The 21,826-nt window shown below is 39.4% G+C and overlaps 1 protein-coding gene across 1 annotated transcript; it reads right to left on the reverse strand.

The window, feature by feature from the left end:
- Positions 1 to 17,750: 17,750 nt before the first annotated feature.
- Positions 17,751 to 21,212, reverse strand: LOC120435370. The gene is made up of 2 exons (XM_039604860.1): positions 18,349 to 21,212; positions 17,751 to 17,879 (listed from the first exon to the last, which is right to left on the reverse strand). The coding sequence occupies exon 1, from the start codon at positions 21,020 to 21,022 to the stop codon at positions 20,120 to 20,122; it is 903 nt and encodes a 300-aa protein (XP_039460794.1). The 5' UTR covers positions 21,023 to 21,212; the 3' UTR covers positions 17,751 to 17,879; positions 18,349 to 20,119.
- Between the last annotated feature and the right edge of the window lie 614 nt (positions 21,213 to 21,826).

Here is a 21,826-nt window from a genome sequence, read left to right on the forward strand (position 1 = left end):
ATTATAAGTGTCAACACCTTCTTGACATGTGGTTTCAGTTGAGTTTATAAACTGTTAAATGCAACAGCATAACCCATGCGACTACAAAAACAACAACAACATTGCCCAGCCACCCTCTTCCCACTGTCTTCTATCTCCCTGGCTTTTTCTCCTTTTTTTCTTTTTCCTCCACTTCCCTCACTCTCTTCCACCCCCTTTGGCCGGTGCAGAAACGTGATTCTGTCAGCCGCTGTAAGCAGAGCTCTGCCACTGAGGCCTGTAACAGCCGTGTGGCAGCGATTTTAGAATAGACTCTGACGGTTGTGACTGTCACATTTGATGAAAAGGGTGGCGCTGATTTGAGCTGGCAGGCAGATGAAAAGGAGGAAGAGCCCCCTGCCTTTTTTTTCTTTTTTCTTTTACAGCATCTTTCACTACTGTACATTACGTACATACTGGCACTTGCTGCTTGCTGCATGACCTCTGGTTTGTTTAACCATATACACAAAAATCCATATGTCCCCATTACTCCTGCAATACACAATTACACACACAGAGAGCGTACACACTTTTAACTTCATTCATAAAGAGACAAAAGTGCACATTCTCAGACACACACAGCGCAGCACCGCATTAAGGTTGCAGTGCTGCCATTACTTACAACACTGAACACTCAATTCTCTGCCTCTCCCTCTCTGTGTCTCCCCCCACCCTTCCTGAATCTCCCACTTCCTTTTCTTTTTGTCTGACTGACTTCTCTACACATTCTGTTCTGCCCATCTTCTCATTTTTCATTCATTCCCTTGTTCATTTAGCTTAGTGATTTATTCTTTATGACTTCTGCTGCTTTCTCTCTCTCCTCCTGCTTGTCCTTCTTCTTCCCTTTTGCTCACTGACTTTCCTTTCCTTTCCTTTCTCAGTTGCTCACATTCACGCCGGAGTGGCTCTCATGTGCTGAGAGGATCACATAACCCTTACACAGTATTTGAAGTGTTATGGCCCACCCCTGCTTGACTCCCACTGGGTCGAGTCCAGATTTTCTCACCCGCAGAGGCTGACTGGGTCTCAGAGCTACACCGGCGAGCCCTCTACTCATATCTCTAACCCCGAGGCTTTGCCAGATCAGAGGAGAGATACACCGGCAGCCTTCCTCACTTTCAGCCAACTGCTTCAGCTGTTCACCTGAATACTGAAATGTTAACAACACCAAGTCATACACGACAACTGCGAACACACACATGAACTGAACTCATCAACTCATATTACCTTTGGCATTACATAGTTGAAACACTTTGCATTTAACAGAAATAACTGTGTGATATCTTCATTAACAGCTTCTCAGTTCTATCCTGAAAAATCTGTTATCTCCCATTTGATGACAGATTAGTCTGGAGAATTACTCCAAACTCTCCAAAGATTGTAAAGGCAGACATGACAATAGTGACATAAGTGCATGCAAAGCAAAGTTCTCAGTAACGGTATTTATGCAACCGTAGTAAAATCATTTACATAAAGTACACTTGCAGAGATGATGTTTTCTTGTTGAGAAAACATCTGGATATGTACCTCATATCTTTGCATTTCAAAGGAACAGAACTTATAAAAGAAAGGGCTGCCCAAAGAACAAAAGAAATGCTGCCAGATACATTTATCAAATGATTTTCTCATTAGCTTTTACCAGAGGTGGGACCAAGTCATTGTTTTGCAAGTCTCAAGTAAGTCCCAAGTCTTTATCCTCAAGTCACAAGTCAAGTCTCAAGTAAAGTCAAGCAAGTCAGAGTCAAGTCGCAAGTCAAGACAGACAACTTTCAAGTCAAGTCCCAAGTCCGAAACTTTGAATTTCAAGTCCTTTCAAGTCTTTTTTTTAACCCTCTGGGGTCCCGGGTATAATTGGCTGTTCTTGACTACTTTTGATTTTACTTCTATATTTCACCTTTAAAATATGTTTTTCTTGCCTTGTTTGGTATCATTATTTACAGCACAACCTCAAATATCTGAAATTTGAGTTATTTTTTTCATTTTGGTATACTATATTAGCACAGTTGATCTAAATTCAGACAAAAATTCAGAACCCGAGTAGAAAAAAGTTATATTTTTTTTTACATGTTTAACGAATCATTTTCATAACTTGAAATGCAAATAGAAATTGTACATTTCTAAAAATTATGCACAAGTTTTGCAAACAACAAAGTTATATGGTACTATTTACCTAAAAATGCAGCCAAGGCCTCAGGCGTTTTTTATATAACCATTTAAATCTATTTACAGAACAATCAGGTGTGCTGCATCAAATAAGAAGGCACACAAATTATTTGTGCCAGTCCAAAAATGTAGTTTGTGTTCAGTATAAGACAGAGGAGAACACCACAGGCCTAAACCCTGCAGGTCTGACAACTGGAGGTGCAACAGTCCAGTTTTCTATGTGGAGACAGCGTTTACACTGGAATCTGCCTTTGACAGCTTTTTAGATCAAATATGAAATTCAGCAGTCTAACCGACACACAATACAAAACAATAACTACACAACAAACTAACTATAGCCTCCAAACATGCTAAACGTCACTAATGTCTCACATATGAAAACTCTCTCTCTCTCTCTCTTTCTTTCGCTCGCCCGCTTTCCGTCGCGGGTGTCACTCCTAAAACTTCCCCTTCTCCCTAAACAACCAAATGTCACATGTTGCCTTATCATTTTTTGATTGGCTGACATGGTAAACTCTAACACCAATAGGGAAGGGGTGTTTTCTTTTTCACTCGCAAGTGGAGAGCGTATGCTAGGCTGTCTGTAGAAAGCGCCGTTTTGTCTAGCATCCCTGTTGAGAATAACCTTTGCAAATAAACAACAGCTAATAATATAAGATCAAAGTATTTTATTTGATGTATTGACATAAATGACAGAAGAAAAAGGCCATGTATAGCAGGACTACTCAATTACACACTAAGGTGGGACAGATTTTCTAACCAAAAAAAAAAAATTTTCCTGGCTCAGACATGCAAAAGTTAAACACGACCATACACTAATTGCAAATTAAACACAGTGATTTTGAATTGTGATGTGATGGTAAAATAAATATTTGTCAGTCTAAACTGGGTTAAATCTACGGGGTTAATGATGGGAGGAGACGGAGAGAGACTGAGTACAGCTACAGAACCCACTCTCTGAAACGGACCCTGCTCACCATTCACCGACAATTCTGAGCTAACAAGTTGCATGTTATTCTTGGATGCGCTTGCAGGACCGGATTTAAAATAGCATGACAAACATATCATACCTGTTAAAGCCAAACAGTATCATCAACGTAGCCCAAAGAACATTTGCTAATAAGATGAAGTTAGCTAAGTCAGCTGTCTCATCGTAGCAAAAAAAAAAAAGAAAAAAAAAAGCACCACCTACCGTTCTTTATGCAACTTCAAATGTCGGACAAAGTTGGAAGTTGTTCCATCTCCGTCTGTGATTCTCTTCTTGCATGTTTTGCATATTGCATTTCGTTTTTTGTTGACTACTTCGTAGTTTATGTACCCGAAAGAAATTACTCTTGGGAGCATTTTTGGCTCGAGCGTTTTTGTAATTGTTTTTTTCAAATCTGGTTAATTTGATTGGCTGTGCTACAGCCCACGCTCACATACATACGGAGTGTGGTAAGAATGAATGAATGAATGAATAAAGTGAATTAATGGTCCGCACTTTTTATATAATATGTATGTTAAATTTTAGATTTGGGTAAAATATCAAGTCTTTTCAAGTAAACAGGTTCAAGTCCAATTCAAGTCCCAAGTCACTGGTGTAAAAGTCCAAGTCAAGTCACAAGTCTTACAACCTTTTTTCAAGTCAAGTCTAAAGTCATAAAATTAATGACTCGAGTCTGACTCGAGTCCAAGTCATGTGACTCGAGTCCACACCTCTGGCTTTTACATAAATTATAAATGACAGAAAACTGAATGCATTTTCATTCTGAATTATTGCTCCCAAAACATTAAAAAGTAAAAAACAAAAAAACATAAATACATCAAGCTAAAAAAATACAAAATAAATAATTTGATCTCTACTAGGGTTAATATAATATAATCATTCATATTATTAAATCCAATTTCTTACACCTGTGCTAAACATAGTTAAATTGCTTTTCTTTATATTACAGATGCTGCATATTATTTTAGTCAAATGGTATTAATTTGTAGCTTTGCAAATTTTTTGGCTTTAGGAGAAGGGTGTCTTTGTTCCATATTAGTATTATGTGCATAATCTTTCCATTGTGCACATGGAATTTACACGCAATGAATGACAGCAAGAGGTGGGACTGAACAAAGTGCAGGAGGTGAGACATTAGCATTATTTCATGAGTGACACTTCAGAGATGTCTGGCAGTCCCTCAAACAGAGACTTGTTGTGTATTAATAGCAGAGCAAGGAAGCCAGCCTGGATACACAGACTGAGCACAACAGCAACAATTCTTCTACAGCAACTGCAACAAAACCAGAACGGCACCTAGCTGGATGCTATGGACAAAAAAAAAATCTTTTGTGAGCAGGCACATGTTATTCTGTCAGGCTGTATATAACACATTAAAATTTCCATGTGGAAATAGGATACTAAACCTGTTTGCTTAAAAAAAACAAATAGCAATTGTCCTTTTCATGAACAGAAAAAAAGCTGTCGTATTTAAGTATTTAAGTAAGTTAAGTAAGTTATGTCGGCAGATCTATGCCCAAAACAACACTTTTGTAAAACTTCCCAAAATTAAATAAGTGATTAACAAAACTGGTTAAACAACCACTGTGATCTTTATCTAAAAAATATCTATGCATTGGGCTGAACCATAATTTCATGCAGTAGCATTTTTTTACCACTTAGATACTATAGCTAGCAAGACTAATATAGCTAACTAAAACTAAACTAAATATGAAAACTAGATGTGAAAAAACTCATTTTAGTTAACTAGAATAAAAATTAAAAAAAAAAAAGATTTTGAAAAAAAAAATGAAGGTTAAAAATAAAGTAGAAAAACATGAGGGAAAGACCCTTATTTTTGGTAATGGACTGCTTCTTAGCACTTTCTAACTCCCATTCACACTCCGATGGATGCATCGGAGAGCAACTTGGGGCTAATATCTTGCCCAAGGATATTTGACATGCAGACTAGGGGGAGTCAGGGATCAAACTACCAACTGTCCGATCAATAGATGACCCGCTCTACAGCCACTCAAGTGCAAAAAGCTGTGTAAAAACTTTACTACGTCTTGCCTGATGGGGCACTGATGGACGTGTTTACTGAGACTGGATGTGCCTCTGACCTTTGACACAAGACTAAAACTAACACTGAAACTAATAAACTAAACTGAAACCCCACTATGGTAACTAAACTGAATTTGAAAAAAGAAAAAGAAACAAAAATTGAAAATACAAAACAATGATGAATCTGGCAGAAAACCCAACATGAGAATGAGAATATGGTTTTCACCACTCTGTGTCCGTGAATTCTCCAGGCAAACCAGAACACAATGACAGGCAGGTGAATCTCTCTCTCTCACAGGTAAGTGGAAACATATACTGAAGGCTAGGAGCCAGGTTGCACTAAATGTTGATTTAACAATCCAGCGAAGACTAAAGGTTAAAAAGTGCCTGTTGAAGTCACCAAATGCAGGTGTGTGATGACCAACAGGTCCCACCAATGCTCCAAAACCAGCACATCAATACACACACACACACAGGGATATGGGAGAGGACAGGAAGAACTAGATCAAAGTTGCTAATGCTACAATTTGCCATGTAGCAATAGCTTAAAAGGAAACCTAATGTTCTAATAAAGCTACTAGTGTTGTCCAAACAGAAAAAAATGTATAGATATTCATAACAATTCTGTGCAAACATGTTGGGTGAAGAAAAAGAAGTAACATAATCACCTACCATAATGGTTAGTGGACATGAGTGGACATATTTTAGCTTAACAGGTTAAGCAGTTTATGTAATTTTTTTTTCTTTAATCTTGATTGACTTTTTACATTTTTTTTTAAGTTTGTTGACCTGTTTAAACTATGCATTGTTAACATTAAGAGTAGGCTTATAGGAAATGCTATGTTAGCTTAACAGTAGCTGGACTTTGTAGGCTTTATCTTTTGTTTGTTTATAAAAAAATTATGCTTAGGCAAAAAACCTCCTAGTTAATTTTTCTTCCATGTTTAAGTGGAAAAGTCCATCTGTGAACAACTTTTTCTGAATGTTTTCAGTAGACTTTTAATGAACTGAAAAAAAATAAAATAAATCAAATTTCAATAGATATCGAGAAGTTAAATCAGAAGAACACTTCTGTCAAAGACACTTCTGTCTTTGACTTTAAGGTGTTTTTGGATTTGGTTTATGCCCACTGAAGCTAAAGGAGACTGTTCCTGGGACACAAAGATTAGCCAAAAAATTGTGACCACCCCTGCCAATTATGCTATTGGTCCTTTATGTGCCCAAACAGCCAGGCCCACTAAGGCATTGACTTTCAAGTCCTTTCGAAGATGTTGGCAACAGATCTTTTAAGCCATATACAAAAGATATGTTTTCTCATATGTTTTTGAATTATCATGTATCACAAGTATCATGTGAGGTTGACATGTTACTGAGTAGAAAGAAAAGTGAAAGAAAGATCTTCTGTTGACTACAGCTGCAGTGGTAACCTTTGAAACTCTTCAAACTCTAGAGGGTGATTAAATGGGCGAGTTATCTGTGTGCCTGTGTGTGTCTGTGTGTGTACACATTCACCTTGCCTCCACTTTTGTTTGACAAAGAATGCGAATTACACCTATAGGTGTGTGTGTATGTGAAAATGTGTATGTTTGGGAAGGGTGGGTCGTGATCACCGCCCACATATAGGCTACACACACACCAACAGTGCCACTCAGCCATCTGTGTTACACCCCTGTCCATGACCTAGTCCCTGCACATGATTAATTCTGCTTTATTCCACTTTATGCATTAAAGTCCATTTCAAAAAGGTCAGTAAAGGGGTGGCACAGGCAGGAATTGAACGGCCCCCACCCCTCCTCTTAAGATCGTTTTGTGGACTCAAGGCCAGTTTCCTCTTAGTAAGCTCACATTAAATTCACATATCTTTCCTTTTACCCTCTCCCTTTCTTAGCTTAAGAAAAAATATGCAGAGTAGTAGTACCCATTCAATTACCGTTAAGCCCTACTTACCCAGCAAAGAAGAAAGGGGATTCTAATTCATTAGGTGGGATTAAGTGATGGTTTAAAAGGCATTTTGGTGTCTGGGAGAGCAGTGACTATACTAAGTAGTGATAGGTAGTGAAGCGATGAGGAGTGTAATTTGAGTCCTCTGCATTTTCTGTCCTCGAATGTCTTCCTTTCACATTTCACGCCTGTTGGGCTGCCTCAGATAGACTTTTTATATGTCTGTTAAAAATGAAGGTGTCTACCTAAGAGGCATCATCACGGCCTGACTCCTTAACAGTCCGATGTCAGGAGCAAGATGTAAATAGATATCCCTGACAACCAAGGAAAACCCGTGTCAGCAACAAAGAAACACTGGAAGTCTTGGATAATGGAGCAAATGATGGCTGTAATCCAAACATGAGGATGTTTAAGTGTTTCAGTTTCTGTTCAAAACTAACCATTTTGGTTTCATCTTACTATTCAACACTATTAATCTAAAAAGCTCAAAAACACTTGGTACACTGCACACACAGCACTAACCAGCACAAAATGAGAAAAACTAGTAAAAGACCTGGACATTTCACTCTACATCTGGTGAAGCACCATATCGAGTTTTAAAAGATTAGGCTGATTTCCAGTGAGTCATGAAACTACTTACATTAAAGGTCTATGCAAAATAAGGTCTACACATATAATTTAATCTGCATCTTGTTCACACTATAATGAAAAATACCGACTCTATAAAACGACATCTTACTCATCTAGCCCACATTTGTCATTTTGTTGCTCATTTTTACTTGATATTTGTGTTTTAGTTTAGGCATAGTTTTCAAATATTTTCAATATTTTCAGATTATTTTAATTGGATCCAGAAGAGTAATGTTTATCATTTTTGGCTGTTAGCAACCTGGCTAGCTAACCTATGTCAGCTACCATACTTCCATGGGGCAATGCTAAAAAAAAAAAAACCCCAAAACAAACATGCTTGTATACATATAATAATTAAACAAATTATTATTAGTAGTAGTAGTAGCAGTAGTAGTATAATAAAGCTATGGCAGCAGACTGTTATAATCCCCTCCACCAACTACCCTTTGGCTTATATTTTGACATAATGGAAAGTGATGGCATTTAACAAATACATGAAGTCCACATACATAATGGACACCTGCATCACAAAATCAAACGTAATCATTTACAGTGGGTCTTCTTCCTAGTTTACAATCTACTGCTAAGCACCATTTCCCCACCTACTCAGCAGCTCGCTTTGGCTACGTTTTTAACACCTATAAAGCAATAAAATAAATTGTTACAGCTTGTGTTGTCCCCAAATGAACAAAATTATCCAATACAAGCTCAAGTGCATACTTTAATTAACCATCAAACAAAGCTGCCCAAGCTACATGCAAATAGATATGACATTAGAGTTAGACATTTAGAGTTTGAGGATGTAGTTTCATATACGTACTTTATTTTGTCCTGAGATTCTTAGATTCTATTTTCAGTCATGGTAAAGTGCATAAATCATAGATAAAGAATATGGTGCAGCACTCCAATTTAACTTTTTATTGCTGTGTAGATGATACAGGCAAGATGCCATCTTTCAGCATGCATTTCAGGCAATAATAGTGTCAAACCTCAATTAATATTCATAAATCGACAATGCAACCATGCACACAGCTGTGTCAAAAATATCATCCCTCATGCACACATTCACTCCCACTCCCTGGGACAGTGGCTTGAAGAAGAGCTAGAGGCTCTGCACAAACTGCTTTCTGGGTAATATTTTCTTTTTAGAACTGAGAGAAAAAAATAACACCTAGATTCATAATAATTTTATGACCCACTCAAAGGGGGAAGTAGTTGGTCCCCCAGCTACAAAATATTTGGGAAACTTACTAAAAAATTCACTTGATTCTGTCTACAGCATTTTCATGGTGGTGGTAGAGTAAAGGGCAAGGGCAGACAGGATTTAGGGAGGGTGGTGAGTTATGATAGGGCAAAGAAGAGAGAAGAAGACATCGACCAGGTTAGAGAAGCAGCACTCCAGGCAAAGCCACAGTTGCAGCATTTTAAAAAATTCAGCATGACAAAAAGATCCTCGGGGTCTTTCTTTTGTGTGCATGTGTATCTTTCTCATGCTTATCCATGTGACATTGGCAAAAAGGAAAAAGTTCAAAATAATATGCAGTTTAGTACCACATCTACATTAACCAGAGCTCCAACTTTAAAGGTGAAGAAAACAGCTGCACCAAGTGAATGCACACTGTTTAATCTGGACATAAATGTAAATGGACTGATTTTTATTTAGCTCTTTTCTACTCTAGGCACTCAAGGTGCGTTACACACACAAGCACTTTTGTCTATGCTCTTTCTATCTAACATTCATACTCCGATGGATGTGTACTCCCAACAAATTGGCGTTAGTGGCTGGTTTAATTTCACCATATCCTACTATCCTGGTTCAAACCTTATACCCTGTCATGCTAGTTTTCCACAGACTGATCCAGTTGATCAGCTCTACTCCTTATCCATTCCTGGTTGCCCATGGTCTCACATAGTGTTGGATTTTGTTAATGGCCTAAATCGCACACTGCCCTAGATACTGCAATATTACTCAGCAATCATGATTTGTTTGGCTCCACAGGACCACAGTTAACATCCTGTGTCTGAAAAGCTTTCTTTGAAGTGTTAGGTGCCACTGTTAGTTTGCCATCAGGTTACCACCCATAATCCAATGCGCAAACTGAAAATGCTAACCAAGAATTAGAGGCAGCACTCTGCTGTATAGGCTCCACTTATGAAGCTCACATCTCACCTGAGTAGAACATGCTCAACTAATTTCCTCAGTCGCTGGGTTTTCCCCTTTAATCCAATCAAAATCGATGCTATGCCAACAGTAGAAAGACATTCAACAGAAAGGAATGTCTTGGAAACTCACTTTTGATCCTTTTGATGATATCGATTGATATCGGTCTCTCAATCATCACACCACCACATAGAACGGACCCACATATATGGTTCTTACACACACACACTGGACAGTCTGGACTTTGTTTACACTTAATCACTTTAAGCATATTTGCACTGCACAAGACACCTACAATGTGGTTTGCACAACACTGGACATTATATTTCTCCATTTCCATTTAATACTTGTAAAATGCTGCTGTTATTGTATATATATTTATATTTCTTCATACATTCTTATATATTTCTATACTGTGTATTGTGTATTTTGTTGTACAGCTACTTTATTTTCAACTTTAATTCATATATATTTATCTTATTCTTTCCCAGTTAAATATACCCTTCATTCTAATTTGTATTGTATTGTGTATTTTGCTGTACAGTTATTTTATTTTAAACTTTAATTCATATATATTTTATCTTATTCCTTCCCAGCTAAATTTACCCTTCATTCTAATTTGTGTTGTACAGTTATTTTATTTTTATTTTCAACAAATTCATATATATATTTTATTTTATTCCTTCCTAGTTAAATTTACCCTTTTTAATTTTCATATTTATTTCCTATCTTATTCATAGCCTTTTCTTTTTTCCTTAGGTCACGAGCAGTTGTGTAAGCATTTCACTGCATATCGTACTGTGTATGACTGTGTATGTGACAAATAAAAATTTGAATTTGATTTGAATTTGAATTTTTTATTGTGTGGATGCCCTAAAGGGCTTCCACACTATTGTTTTCCTGTTTCTCTTTATTCTTTATTATTGTGTGGATGCTGATTAAGCATCCACACTATTGAGTTCCTGTTTCTCTTTATTCTTTATTATTCTACTTTATTATTGTGTGGATGCCCTAAAGGGCTTCCACACTATTGAGATCCTGTTTCTCTTTAAACTTTATTCTTCAAGTTGCTCCCCCGTTTTTTGCCGTGGATCTACTCCCACAGTTTTCAGCCGATTTTCTCCGTTCAAACTCTAAACTGTTCTGCTATTTCTGCTAATTCCGGCTATATCTTTTGGTGTTTATTACTATTATACTTTTTAAAATATTACACTTTTTGTGTCCCATTGAAATGAATGGGAAACTTCCACAATTCTGCTAAAACTTGCTTGTTTTTGAAACTTAACTACATCCTCATGCTTTCACCTAGAAATTCCATTCAAACTTTAAAATGTTCTCAGATTATTGGGCTATTCCTGTCTGATTCAGCTTTTTCAGATCTTCTACCGTTTTAATCTTATCTCTCTTTAAGTTTTCAGTTGCAAAATTGTGATTTTTCAGAAAATACATGCGTTGCTATGGTTGCTATGCAATTAAGTCAGAGTGAGTGCTGGTCCGTTCTGAATTTTCTCTTCATGTCTAAACAACTTCTTGCTACTCACTCAATTTCCACTCAACCCCCACAAATTATACATCAAAACGTAGGTATTTTTGCTGGCTTTCAGAAAATGTCACTATCTTTATTGTGAGGTTTACCGTTTTTTCGCAATTTGCCTCGGAGTGACACAAGGTCTGACAAGTCCCCATTCAAAGTCTATGGGGAGGTTTTGAAATTCAGAGCTGAAATTCTGTAACGGGAGGCATTTTCAAATCGTCATATCTCTTTAACAAAGCAAAGTTAGGACATGAGGCTTGTGCCAATATATCTTCAGACACTGCTGACACTCACAGTGTAAGCAGTTTTTACAATTATCTTACCGTTGAGCAATGAATTACGTTTGTTTGAGAGGTGGAAATCTGTCCTCCTCTCAGTTTTCAAACGCCGAAAATGAAGCCGTTTCTTCTCTCGTCATATCTCAGTGATGGAGGCACAAAGAGCTATGAAAATCGCAGTGAAAGTACACCAAAGTCCGCTGATTCACCCAGTACAAGAATTATGCTGCTAGCCCTCCTAGTTTTGTAACTCCAAAAAACGGCGTTTTTCGCCTCTCACCGCAATCTATTTTCTGACTGCCCAAGTATCTGTCTTTCAGACCCCCGCCCCCTTTCCAGGTGGTGCAATCAGTAATGACACGGCTCTGCAGCTCAAAGGTCATGAGTTCAATCCCACCTTGTTCAACATTATTTTTTTTCACTACAAATTGATACACTATCACTGACCTGTAATTTATATTGATAATCTATTAAAATTCTGCAAACTTTTATGATTTTAGCAGCTTTTCTAATATGGACCTCAGATTCTTGTCAACACCCCATGGCAGAAATACATACAAGTAAACAGCCTGATGAAGCAGACAGAAGCAGTACCTCTGATTGGTGAATTTGAGCAGAACCAGGTTGTTCTGCCTCTTTTCAGCAGAAATTCTGCTGATTCACCTCTTTTCTGCAAAATTTTCAGCCCTTTTACCTCTTATCAGCACAATTCTCAGCAGCTTCTATTTTCAGCAAAAACCTCTTTTCAGCAGAAGTTTTGCTGATTGAACTCTTTTCAGCAGAATTTTCACTTCTTTTCAGCCCAAATTCTGCTTATTCACCTCTTCTGCAAAATTTTCAGCCTTTTCACCTGTTATTAGCACAAACCTCAGCTGTTTTCAGAAAAAACACTTTTGAGCAGAAATTCTGCTGATTCATCTCTTTTCAGGGCAACTTTCTGCTTCTTTACCTCTTTTCAGCAAAAATTCTGCTGATTCACCTCTTTTCTGCAAAATTTTCAGCCTTTTCACCTCTTATCAGCACAATTCTTAGCAGCTTCTGCTCATTTCAGCAAAAGTGTCAGTCTCTCCACCTCTTCATTGGTGGAGAGACTGTCCACCTGTTCTTTGTGAGAATGAGTTTGGCTCAGTGAGATGAGTAGCTTCCTTGAGACAAGGAGGGCTGGGTTCGAATCCTGCTCATGGCAGCATTGGGTTTTTTTTTTTTTCTCACCACTTTTTTAGCAAAATTTCGCCGTCTTTACCCCTTTGCAGTAGAATTTTTTGCTTTTCACCACTTTTAAGCAAAAATCTCTCCTTCTTCACTTGTTTTCAGCAGAATTTCCAGGTTCTTCACCACCATACAACTTTTTGCAACTTTTCATCTTTTTCAGCTTTTCAGCAGACAGCTTCAGCATTAAGGCATCCACACAGCATTTTCGCAGGAAATGCAAATTTTTCTAGTTCAATTTGCCATCCATCTCAAGTTTTCTCCTTTGATGAAAATTCATAGCCCCTTCCATGTCTCCCAGTTAAAAGCCTGTAACTTCCAGATCTTGGTGGACTGAGAGGAGCACTCGTGAATCCCCCACTCGTTCATCCTGGACCCTTCCCTCATTGTGAAGCTCAACAGGCAGCATCTGGACAAAACTGGAAGGCTGTCTTGGAGCATCTGTTTAAGAGGGGATAATGTCAGGGTTACAGGCTGCCTGGTTTGTGTTGCAAATAAATATATTTACTGTAAGATGACAGAAGTGGGAAGCAATGAAGTGCAAATATTTCATTATTGTATTTGTTCATTTTCAGGTATCTGTACTTTACTTGAGTATTTCTTGTTCTGCAAACTTTTTCCTTTTACTCCCCACATCTTTCCACAAATATGTAAACCTTGTGCTCCTTAAATTTTCCAAACAGACTCATTGCTGTAGCTTCAATGCATTTGAGGTAAGTTTTTATTTTCCACCACTGTGTGTATTTTAACATCAAACCAATTTGAGCCTAAATCAAGGGAACAATGCTCTATAAAAGACAATCCGGTTGTTGTATCCATCACTTGGGTTTATAGCACACAAAGAGATGAAAGAGCAAAACGATAATTTTTGCATAATAGTCCTATACTCAGGGGTTAAAGTGGGATGGATCGATCTGGAATGACAATTGTTATGCAGATTTTCATAAGCTGTGGTCTTGTCTTGGTATAAGCATAACAGAAAAGTAGCAAATAGAAAAAGAATAATGTTTTCTGGCAGGTAATTTTAAATGCAACACTTTTATCAGCTCAACAAATATTGGCCACGCAACACACCGTATGTGTACAGTCTGTTGCACAATGTGTCTGCTAGCTAAAGGTATAGCTGCTGTATCTCTCAGGGAGAGAAAAATGAATGAGATAACTACACTCAGAGATTAAGAAAAGTGTAAAGGATATGAGGATCAAGTGAATGCAGTATAACATTTAATAGTATATATTATGATAATATATAATGAAATATTATTATCAAAAAATATATTATTTCACTGCATCAAAAATCATGTTTCTTTATTACTGATGTATTTGTTTCCAGTTTGATTTATTTCTATTAAAAAGACTTTGGAGCAGCTGCCTTTTCCTATGTGCCTCACACAAAGCCTTCAGTTCACAGTCTGAGTGTATCAATCACAAAGGCAGGGAGGGATAAAAAGGCCTCTGACATTCACTCAGACTGTGACTGTATGCACCAATACGCTACATCTCCCATCTCCCTTTGAGACAAAGTAAAACAGATCTCCTCTTGTTGCTCCAAAATAATAACTGCATGGACATTTTGTCAACTCTGTTAACCTAGTGACAAAAGTGTACAGCATTAAGGGTTGATATAATGCCAATGTCATGTGCTCCACTGCTCTCTGACATTTTAAATTGGTTTGTTAACATTATTCCCAGAGCTTCTCAGAAATCTAGCTGAAAAACCCTGTGTTTTACAATTGCCTTAAGAGGTCAAATACAGAGCAACTTAAAAACTACCAGCAAAAAGCACAGATGGAAATGAATAACAGACAATGGACATGTGAGTGCGAATGGTCTCTATGTGTTAGCCCTGCAACAGACTGGGGACCTGTCCAGGGTGTATCCTGCCTCTCACCCTATGGTAGCTGGGATAGGCTCCAGCCCCCCCACGACCCTGAAAAATATAAGCGGAAGAGAATGGATGGATGGATGGATGGATGGATGAGTGGAAGTAAAAAAAACACATTAATGTGACTGAACACCTGCAGTAGTGACAGAATCCACAAAATAAGAAGGATTGCGCTGAGACTTGTTTAATAAAAGTACATTCATCTGTGTTGTGAGCAAGAAAAAGATTCAAATTAATGTGTATTTTAATCGCATGATTCATATAATACTGTAGATACATATTTGCTGTTAGTCATTTATTGTTAGCTTGTGATTTCTGCAACTGTGTCTTTTGGGTAGATTGCTGACGCCGGTAATACACTCCTGTGACCAGCTTCATCCTCAGCTATTACTTTGTTCTATCAATTAACCTTTAAAGACACATTAATAGGAAAGTGAGGAACAGGTGTTTACCAAATAAGGGTGACAGGGCAGCCTCCGTTTCCAGAGCTGAAATAATCAATAATCTATGAATATTCAGATCAGAACCCTCAGGCTTGAGAAAAATATAAATGTTTACTCTGTAAGTGCTAGAAACAAAAGACAGAAAAAAGGGCTTTTAAGAAAAACAAGGCGCTACATGATGATGAAGGAAAGGTGGTGTTGCCGTCTCTGGTTGTTTTCATTATTTAACCAAACCAAACAGATTCACCAGTGGTGTGTTGATTTTGGTCTCTTACAGAAAATAAAGAAGGAATACATGGTGAGATCATTAGTCAGGAAACAACTGTACATATTATACTGTATCCACTATATTGTATAAAAATGTATAAAACTGTATACTGTATAAAATGCAACACAAAGTAAAATAAGTAAGCTGCTTATTCTTCAGTGAACATTAATAAAAATTCACATTATAATGCCATTATAGGCAACAGTCAGTTGCTGATGTCATGTTCACAGCGATAGATTACCTTTAGTGAACAATTAGGAGTGTGAGCAGTTGTTGCTTTTGGAAACAATTGGAGATGGATAAAACCAAGAGGTTTAGTGTGTGTTTATTCATGGCCACAATTGGTCCTCACATCTAAAGGTGTCACAGAATTCAGTATCAAATAAATGTAAAAAGTGAAGAAATAAAGGTGTTTAAACTTAATTAAGTTACTGTTCTGTTTTTTCTTTTGGGAGGGGTATTGCAGTGTTATTTAGCTTGCCATGAACCTTCTGATTTGCTGTATGATTTTTTGTGAAACTGCTTCCTAAGAGTGAGGACTAGGATCAGGCAGCATACTTTTTTGCAGGTTTTCAATCTGTGCACCTGCTGTTTTCTTTACACTAGCATCAATGGGGCCCCCTTCATGAATCACTCTCTTTCTCCAATTTCTGCAGTTTTTTCAGAGAAATACAATGCAGTGCTTCAGCAGCTACAGCAGCAATGAGCTTATTTTATACATAGCTTATTCAGTGGTGAAATGAACACAGTAAACTTTTTCACAAGTAGAGTCCATGAAATACACAAAAAGATTATCATCTAAAAGTCCAGAGGTCTTACAAGTCTAATGCATTACCTTTACTAGTTGATAAGATAGAGATGGATTTTGTACATCCATGTGTCTGAATGTTTTTACATGACATGTGTTGCTGTCTGTGTTCTCTTTCAGTAATTTCAGTGGTGGTTAACACTGTCACCTCACAGCAAGAAGGTCCATTCCCTGTGGAGTTTGCATGTCCTCTCCATGTCTATGTGGGTTCTCTCTGGATACTCTGGATTTCTCCCAAGTTCAAAGTTCTATGATGACGCACGACCCTGAATTTAATAAGTGGAAGAAAATGGGTGAGTGGTAACTGGTGGGGCATTTTCAATCAAGTTCTGGCCATAGCCAGCTTAAAAAGCAGTCAAATAAAGGGAATAGACCAAGAGGGCTGTTTGGGTGGTGCAGATCAGTAATTTTCCAATGTGAATATATGTTTAGGCTATGAAAACATCCTTTCAGGGATTCAGTTTTTCTGCTGTAGATTTTTGTACAAAACATTAGTAAGAATAGGGTTAATGCATGATGCCATTTGTATGAAAATGCAAAATGGAGACTGGAAGTGGGATCATGTACAAATTTCTCTTGGCTCCAGGGGTTTGACTCATATCACCATTGGTTTACAGCCAGAGTCAGCTGTATGAGGAGGTAGGTCCCGTGAGGCAGAAACATCATGATTCGAACTGAGCTGTGCTATGCTGAAGGGCTCCACCACTATCCACTCTCATCTGTCATCAGTCCACTTCATCATCAGTGAAAAAGCCACTGCAACAGAATTTACAACACCTTCAATAACATCCAATTCTGTTTGCAACCAAAGAAAGTCTCGTCGCTCAGCTTTCATCTTGTGCTTTATCACGCTGTAACAATTAAATTTAGTTTAGTTCAATTTAGTTCAAAGGTAAAGACTCTAGAGCATTCTGATGATCCAATCCAACAACCACCTATGAAAAGAAACGGCCACAGAGCCAGGCTCAGGGAGGTGCAACCATCTGCTGCAACCTGTTATAAGGGGTAATTGGAGCAAGAAGAGAAAAGAAAAAGAGCATCTCACATCTGTCCAAACCCTGACAGGAACGCTCTAAGTAAATATCAATAGGTATTAAAGTGTCTGTACTTAATGATATTTTTCTCTAATGGTTGCATTTTATTTGTGAAGAAATTCTGGAAGTCATTACTGGAGTTACTGGAATACAATTCTTCATTCTACCTTCTGTATGGGAGATGTTTATATGCTTCTGAAGCTGCACAGTGACCAGTACAACTATGGGGTGAAATGGAAGGGAGGTATGGAGGAAGCCTATCCCAACCAAAACTCTCAAAAGGCTGCTGAGAGGAGGAAAAGATACTATGATTGTCAAGCTCTTTAAGTTTGTGCAGCTTCCCTGCTTGAAAGGGATTGATGCATCTACCACAGGTGTCTAACTGGGTTTCACTCAATGACCAGGCAGATCTTTTGTTTTCCTTTTTTTTTTCCTTTAATCTTCTTTTCGGCCATAGTCAGTCATAGGTGAAAAACCTTTAAAAATACAAACCAAAACCCAAAATACAAATTATGTTTGCTATCACACATCTGCAAATATTGTGAACAATACCAAACACATTTTTTTTTAAAACACATCAATGCAGCACATAAGCTTTGTAGCACAATATTTACTTGAGTATTTTTAAATGCTCAAATTATGTAATTCACTAACAATTGTACATACAACTTGAAAAATACTGCTTTCTATTAAAGTGCTAAATTAAATGATCAATCTGCACTTGAACTTAAGCAGTAACAATAGTATTTATAACCAGCTTCTCTTAACCATATGCAAGCATTAATAGTCTTCCATACACAGACCAACAATAAACAATGGTGCCGCTCGTAAACAGCCGACCAACTCACGGCACAATGCTAATGCTATGTAAGCTAGCGGCAGCCACGATTCTTTAGCAACTCGCTTCAACCAGTCTTTTAACATAATCAGCAACCATTTTCTTACCGGCTGCCTCCCTGGCTTTGTAGATACATCAGTTCAACACACTATCCATGTTGGTGACAACTTGTTGAAAGAATTATGCTGGGTTTTCCCGTAAGTGGCAACTTCCTGTTGTTCCCCAGTTCACCTTCTTTTTCCTCCCAGACAGAAACCCAGACACAAGATTAGTTCCGCCCTCCAGTCTATCACTTTTACTTTTTTACCTCAGGCTCTCCACCTCCTACTCGGTTTGACTTGACACCTCCCGCTCGATCTTCCCTTGGAACACGGGAGATCGCCAACTTCACAAGCAAACCGCTGTTTAACTCATCCCATTGAAGCATGATGGTGACGGCTTGGTTCCATTTTGCTCCTCCACAGGTAATAGAACAACTAGACGTCTGACGTCTCTATGAAGGATGGTAGCTTGAGTCACCGGAGTCGCTCCCTTTGAACCAGAGCTTAAGTCCTTCGCTCTCAAGGACTTAGCCACAGAACCGCTGTAACTTGAGCATACCCGGACATTGACGTCCCTCACAATACCTTTTTTGTCTGGATTAGTGCTGACAACTATGCCCATCTTGAAGTGTCCTCTCAGCGCATTCTGATCACTTAACCAGACAACATCTCCAACAGCGACATTTCTGTGTGCAGTGTGCCACTTGCTCCTTACAAACAAATTAGGGCCAGCAAGTTGGCTCCAGGACCTCCAAAACTTGCTCACTTCTGCCTGAATCGCCTGGAGTCTCTTATAGGGGTAAATGGAAAAGTCAAACATCTTGAAGTCCCCATCTTGAGATGCTCAACCAAGCAAAAGACTGTTGGGTGTGAGGTAATGAATGCAACCTTCCCGACTCTGTACTCTGGCATCAATCGGGCGCTCATTTGCAAGGTTAGCTGCCACATGAAGAGCTGTCTGGAACTCACTGTAACTTAGCCCAGAGTCCCTTCCAAGACTCTGGAGCGCTCTCTTCACAATGCGCACAGCAGCCTCAGCAGCTCCATTCCTATGTGGGGAATCAGCTGGATTAACTTTCCACATCCACTCTGTTCCATTCTTTGCCGCAGTCTCCTCCAAGACGAACTTGTTCTGACTTTCCAAGAATCTGTAAAGTTCCTTCAAGACAGGCTTTGCTCCTATGAAATTGGTGCCTGGGTCTGACCAGATCTTTCTTGGATGTCCTCTAATTGCTGTAAATCTCTGGTAAGCCATCAAGAAGCCTTCAGTCGACAAGGAGTTTACTAACTCCGTGTGAATCGCCCTGCTGGCCATACAACAGAATACAACCCCCCAAACCTTTATCATGACTCTTTTCTTGACGTCATCCTTTACTTGGTAGGGTCCAAAGAGATCCACTGTTGTGAACTCAAAAGGTAAAGCAGGTTGAGTTCTTTCCGGAGGTAAGTCGCCCATTATTTGCCGGCAACTCTGTGCTTTTGCTTTCCGGCAAACCACACAACCATCAACAACCTTTTGAGCAATCCTTCTCCCTCTTATGACCCACGCTTTCTTCCTCATTCTGAGCAGGGTCCCAGCAACTCCCTCATGACTCTCATTGTGGGCCTCCCGGGCTAACAGTGTAGACACCCAAGCATCATAAGCCAAGATGGGAACACTAATCTGGTCTTTCTTAAAAGCTTGCACTCGGCCACCACAAACAAAGAGCCCAGAGCTTGGGTCTTTGTATACTACCAGTCTATCTGTAGTAGTGTTTGGGAAGACTGCGCTGTCTTGTGTTGCAAGGAAGATGTCTCTTAGGGCATCTTCACGTTCCTTCACTGAAATTACTCCTGCCTACGGGACTGCCTCCCACTTTGGGTCATTAGCAGCTGGATTTCCCCCAAGAAACTTTCTAGCTGCTCTCCAAGTCCAAGCAACTGATCTTACCAATCGGGTTAGGTCACTGGACCGCTTGACATCTACAAGGTTCTTGATGACTGACCCTGCAGGTGGTCTTCGCTGCTCTCCCTGGGCCTCAGCCCGACTTTGCTTTTCTTCTTGCCCTCTTACCTCGGCCCTTGTCAAGGCAGCGACAAATGCCTTTCTTTGCAGCTTATTGACGTTTTCTTTGGCAGTGACGGCTAACTCTTTCGCTGACCTAACTGGCCACTCGCTCACAGGCAAACTCGAGAACTTTGGACCATTTTGCCATTCTGAGTCTTCATCTAGATCTCTGGGACTGGCTCCTCTTGTGACTACATCCGCAATGTTCTGAGGGCCAGGGATCCACCACCAATCTTGAGTCCTTGTGCTGCTCTGTATTTCTCCAATCCTATTTGCGAAAAAGGTCTGATAACCATAGCTCTCCCTCTGTATTGCCCCAATGACGGTTTGGCTGTCGACAAAGTGATACCACCTCTCAACCTGAATCCGGCTTTGCGCCTCAAAGTATTTCTTTAGGCGTGAGGCAAACACTGCCCCACACAGCCCTGCTTTGACAACATCCCCTTTGTGGTCCAATGGCGTTAACTTAGCTTTGGACTCCACCAATCTAATGATTGAGCCCTGATCTGAATTCCACCTTAAGTACAACACTGCCCCATAGGCTTGCTCACTTCCATCGGAGAAAGTAATAGCCCAGGGTTCTTCGGTGAAGCATGGGGGAGTTAGCGCCCTGGCAAATGTGACTTTGCTAAGCTGGGCATACTCCTCAAAAAGCCTAATGGCGTCCTCCCTCAGGGCATCTGAGAGCGCCATGTCCCAAGTGTCCTTGACCAAACAGCTTTCAACTTTTGTCTCTTGGAATGTTCTGCGAACTAAGATTGCTCCTTTTTGCTTTGCAGGAGTGACCAAACCGACTGGATCATACAACCCTGACACTTGACTGAGAAGCTCTCTTCGTGTCAGCGGGTTTGGCGTGTGGGTCTTAATCTGCTCCTGGACAAGGTCTTGGCCAACTCGCAAGATCTTTTCTTCTTCTTGGAGAAGTTGATTGCTACCATGACATGAAGCTTGTCTTCTTCCACTATATAACCCAGACCAAGAGCTTTGTTTTCTTCGTCACGCATTTGGTTTGGTAGGACTATGGTTTTCATCCTTGTCTTCTCACCCTTGTCATCGCGCTTCCTCCTCCCACTTTGCCCAGATAAGACCCAAGGCTTCAGCTCAAATCCTCCAGCCTTTAGAATTCGCCCAATGTTCTCTGTAATGACTTCTAGTTGGTTCATGTCATTGTGAGAGGTAAGGATGTCATCGACATAACTGTCTTGCTGGAGTACCTGACGTTCCTCCTTGAGGTGGGAAAAGGTAGAAAGGCTGGCAGTTTCACGCATTGCCAGCTGTGCAATGCATCCTGCCGGTTTATCTCCAATATTCACCCTTGTGATTGCATATTCCTCTAGCTCGTCATCCTCAGAGTCCCGCCAGAGGAATCTATGCAGGTGCATCTCTGTCCTCCAACCAAACTGAATTGTACATCTTTTTATGTCACCAAGGCGCCATACACTCCGCCTCTGAATCTGAGGAGAACTGCCCGAATCTGGTTGAGGACATCTGGACCCT

Source organism: Oreochromis aureus, linkage group 20 (assembly GCF_013358895.1).
Source record: "Oreochromis aureus strain Israel breed Guangdong linkage group 20, ZZ_aureus, whole genome shotgun sequence".
In the NCBI taxonomy this organism is placed as follows: domain Eukaryota; kingdom Metazoa; phylum Chordata; class Actinopteri; order Cichliformes; family Cichlidae; genus Oreochromis; species Oreochromis aureus.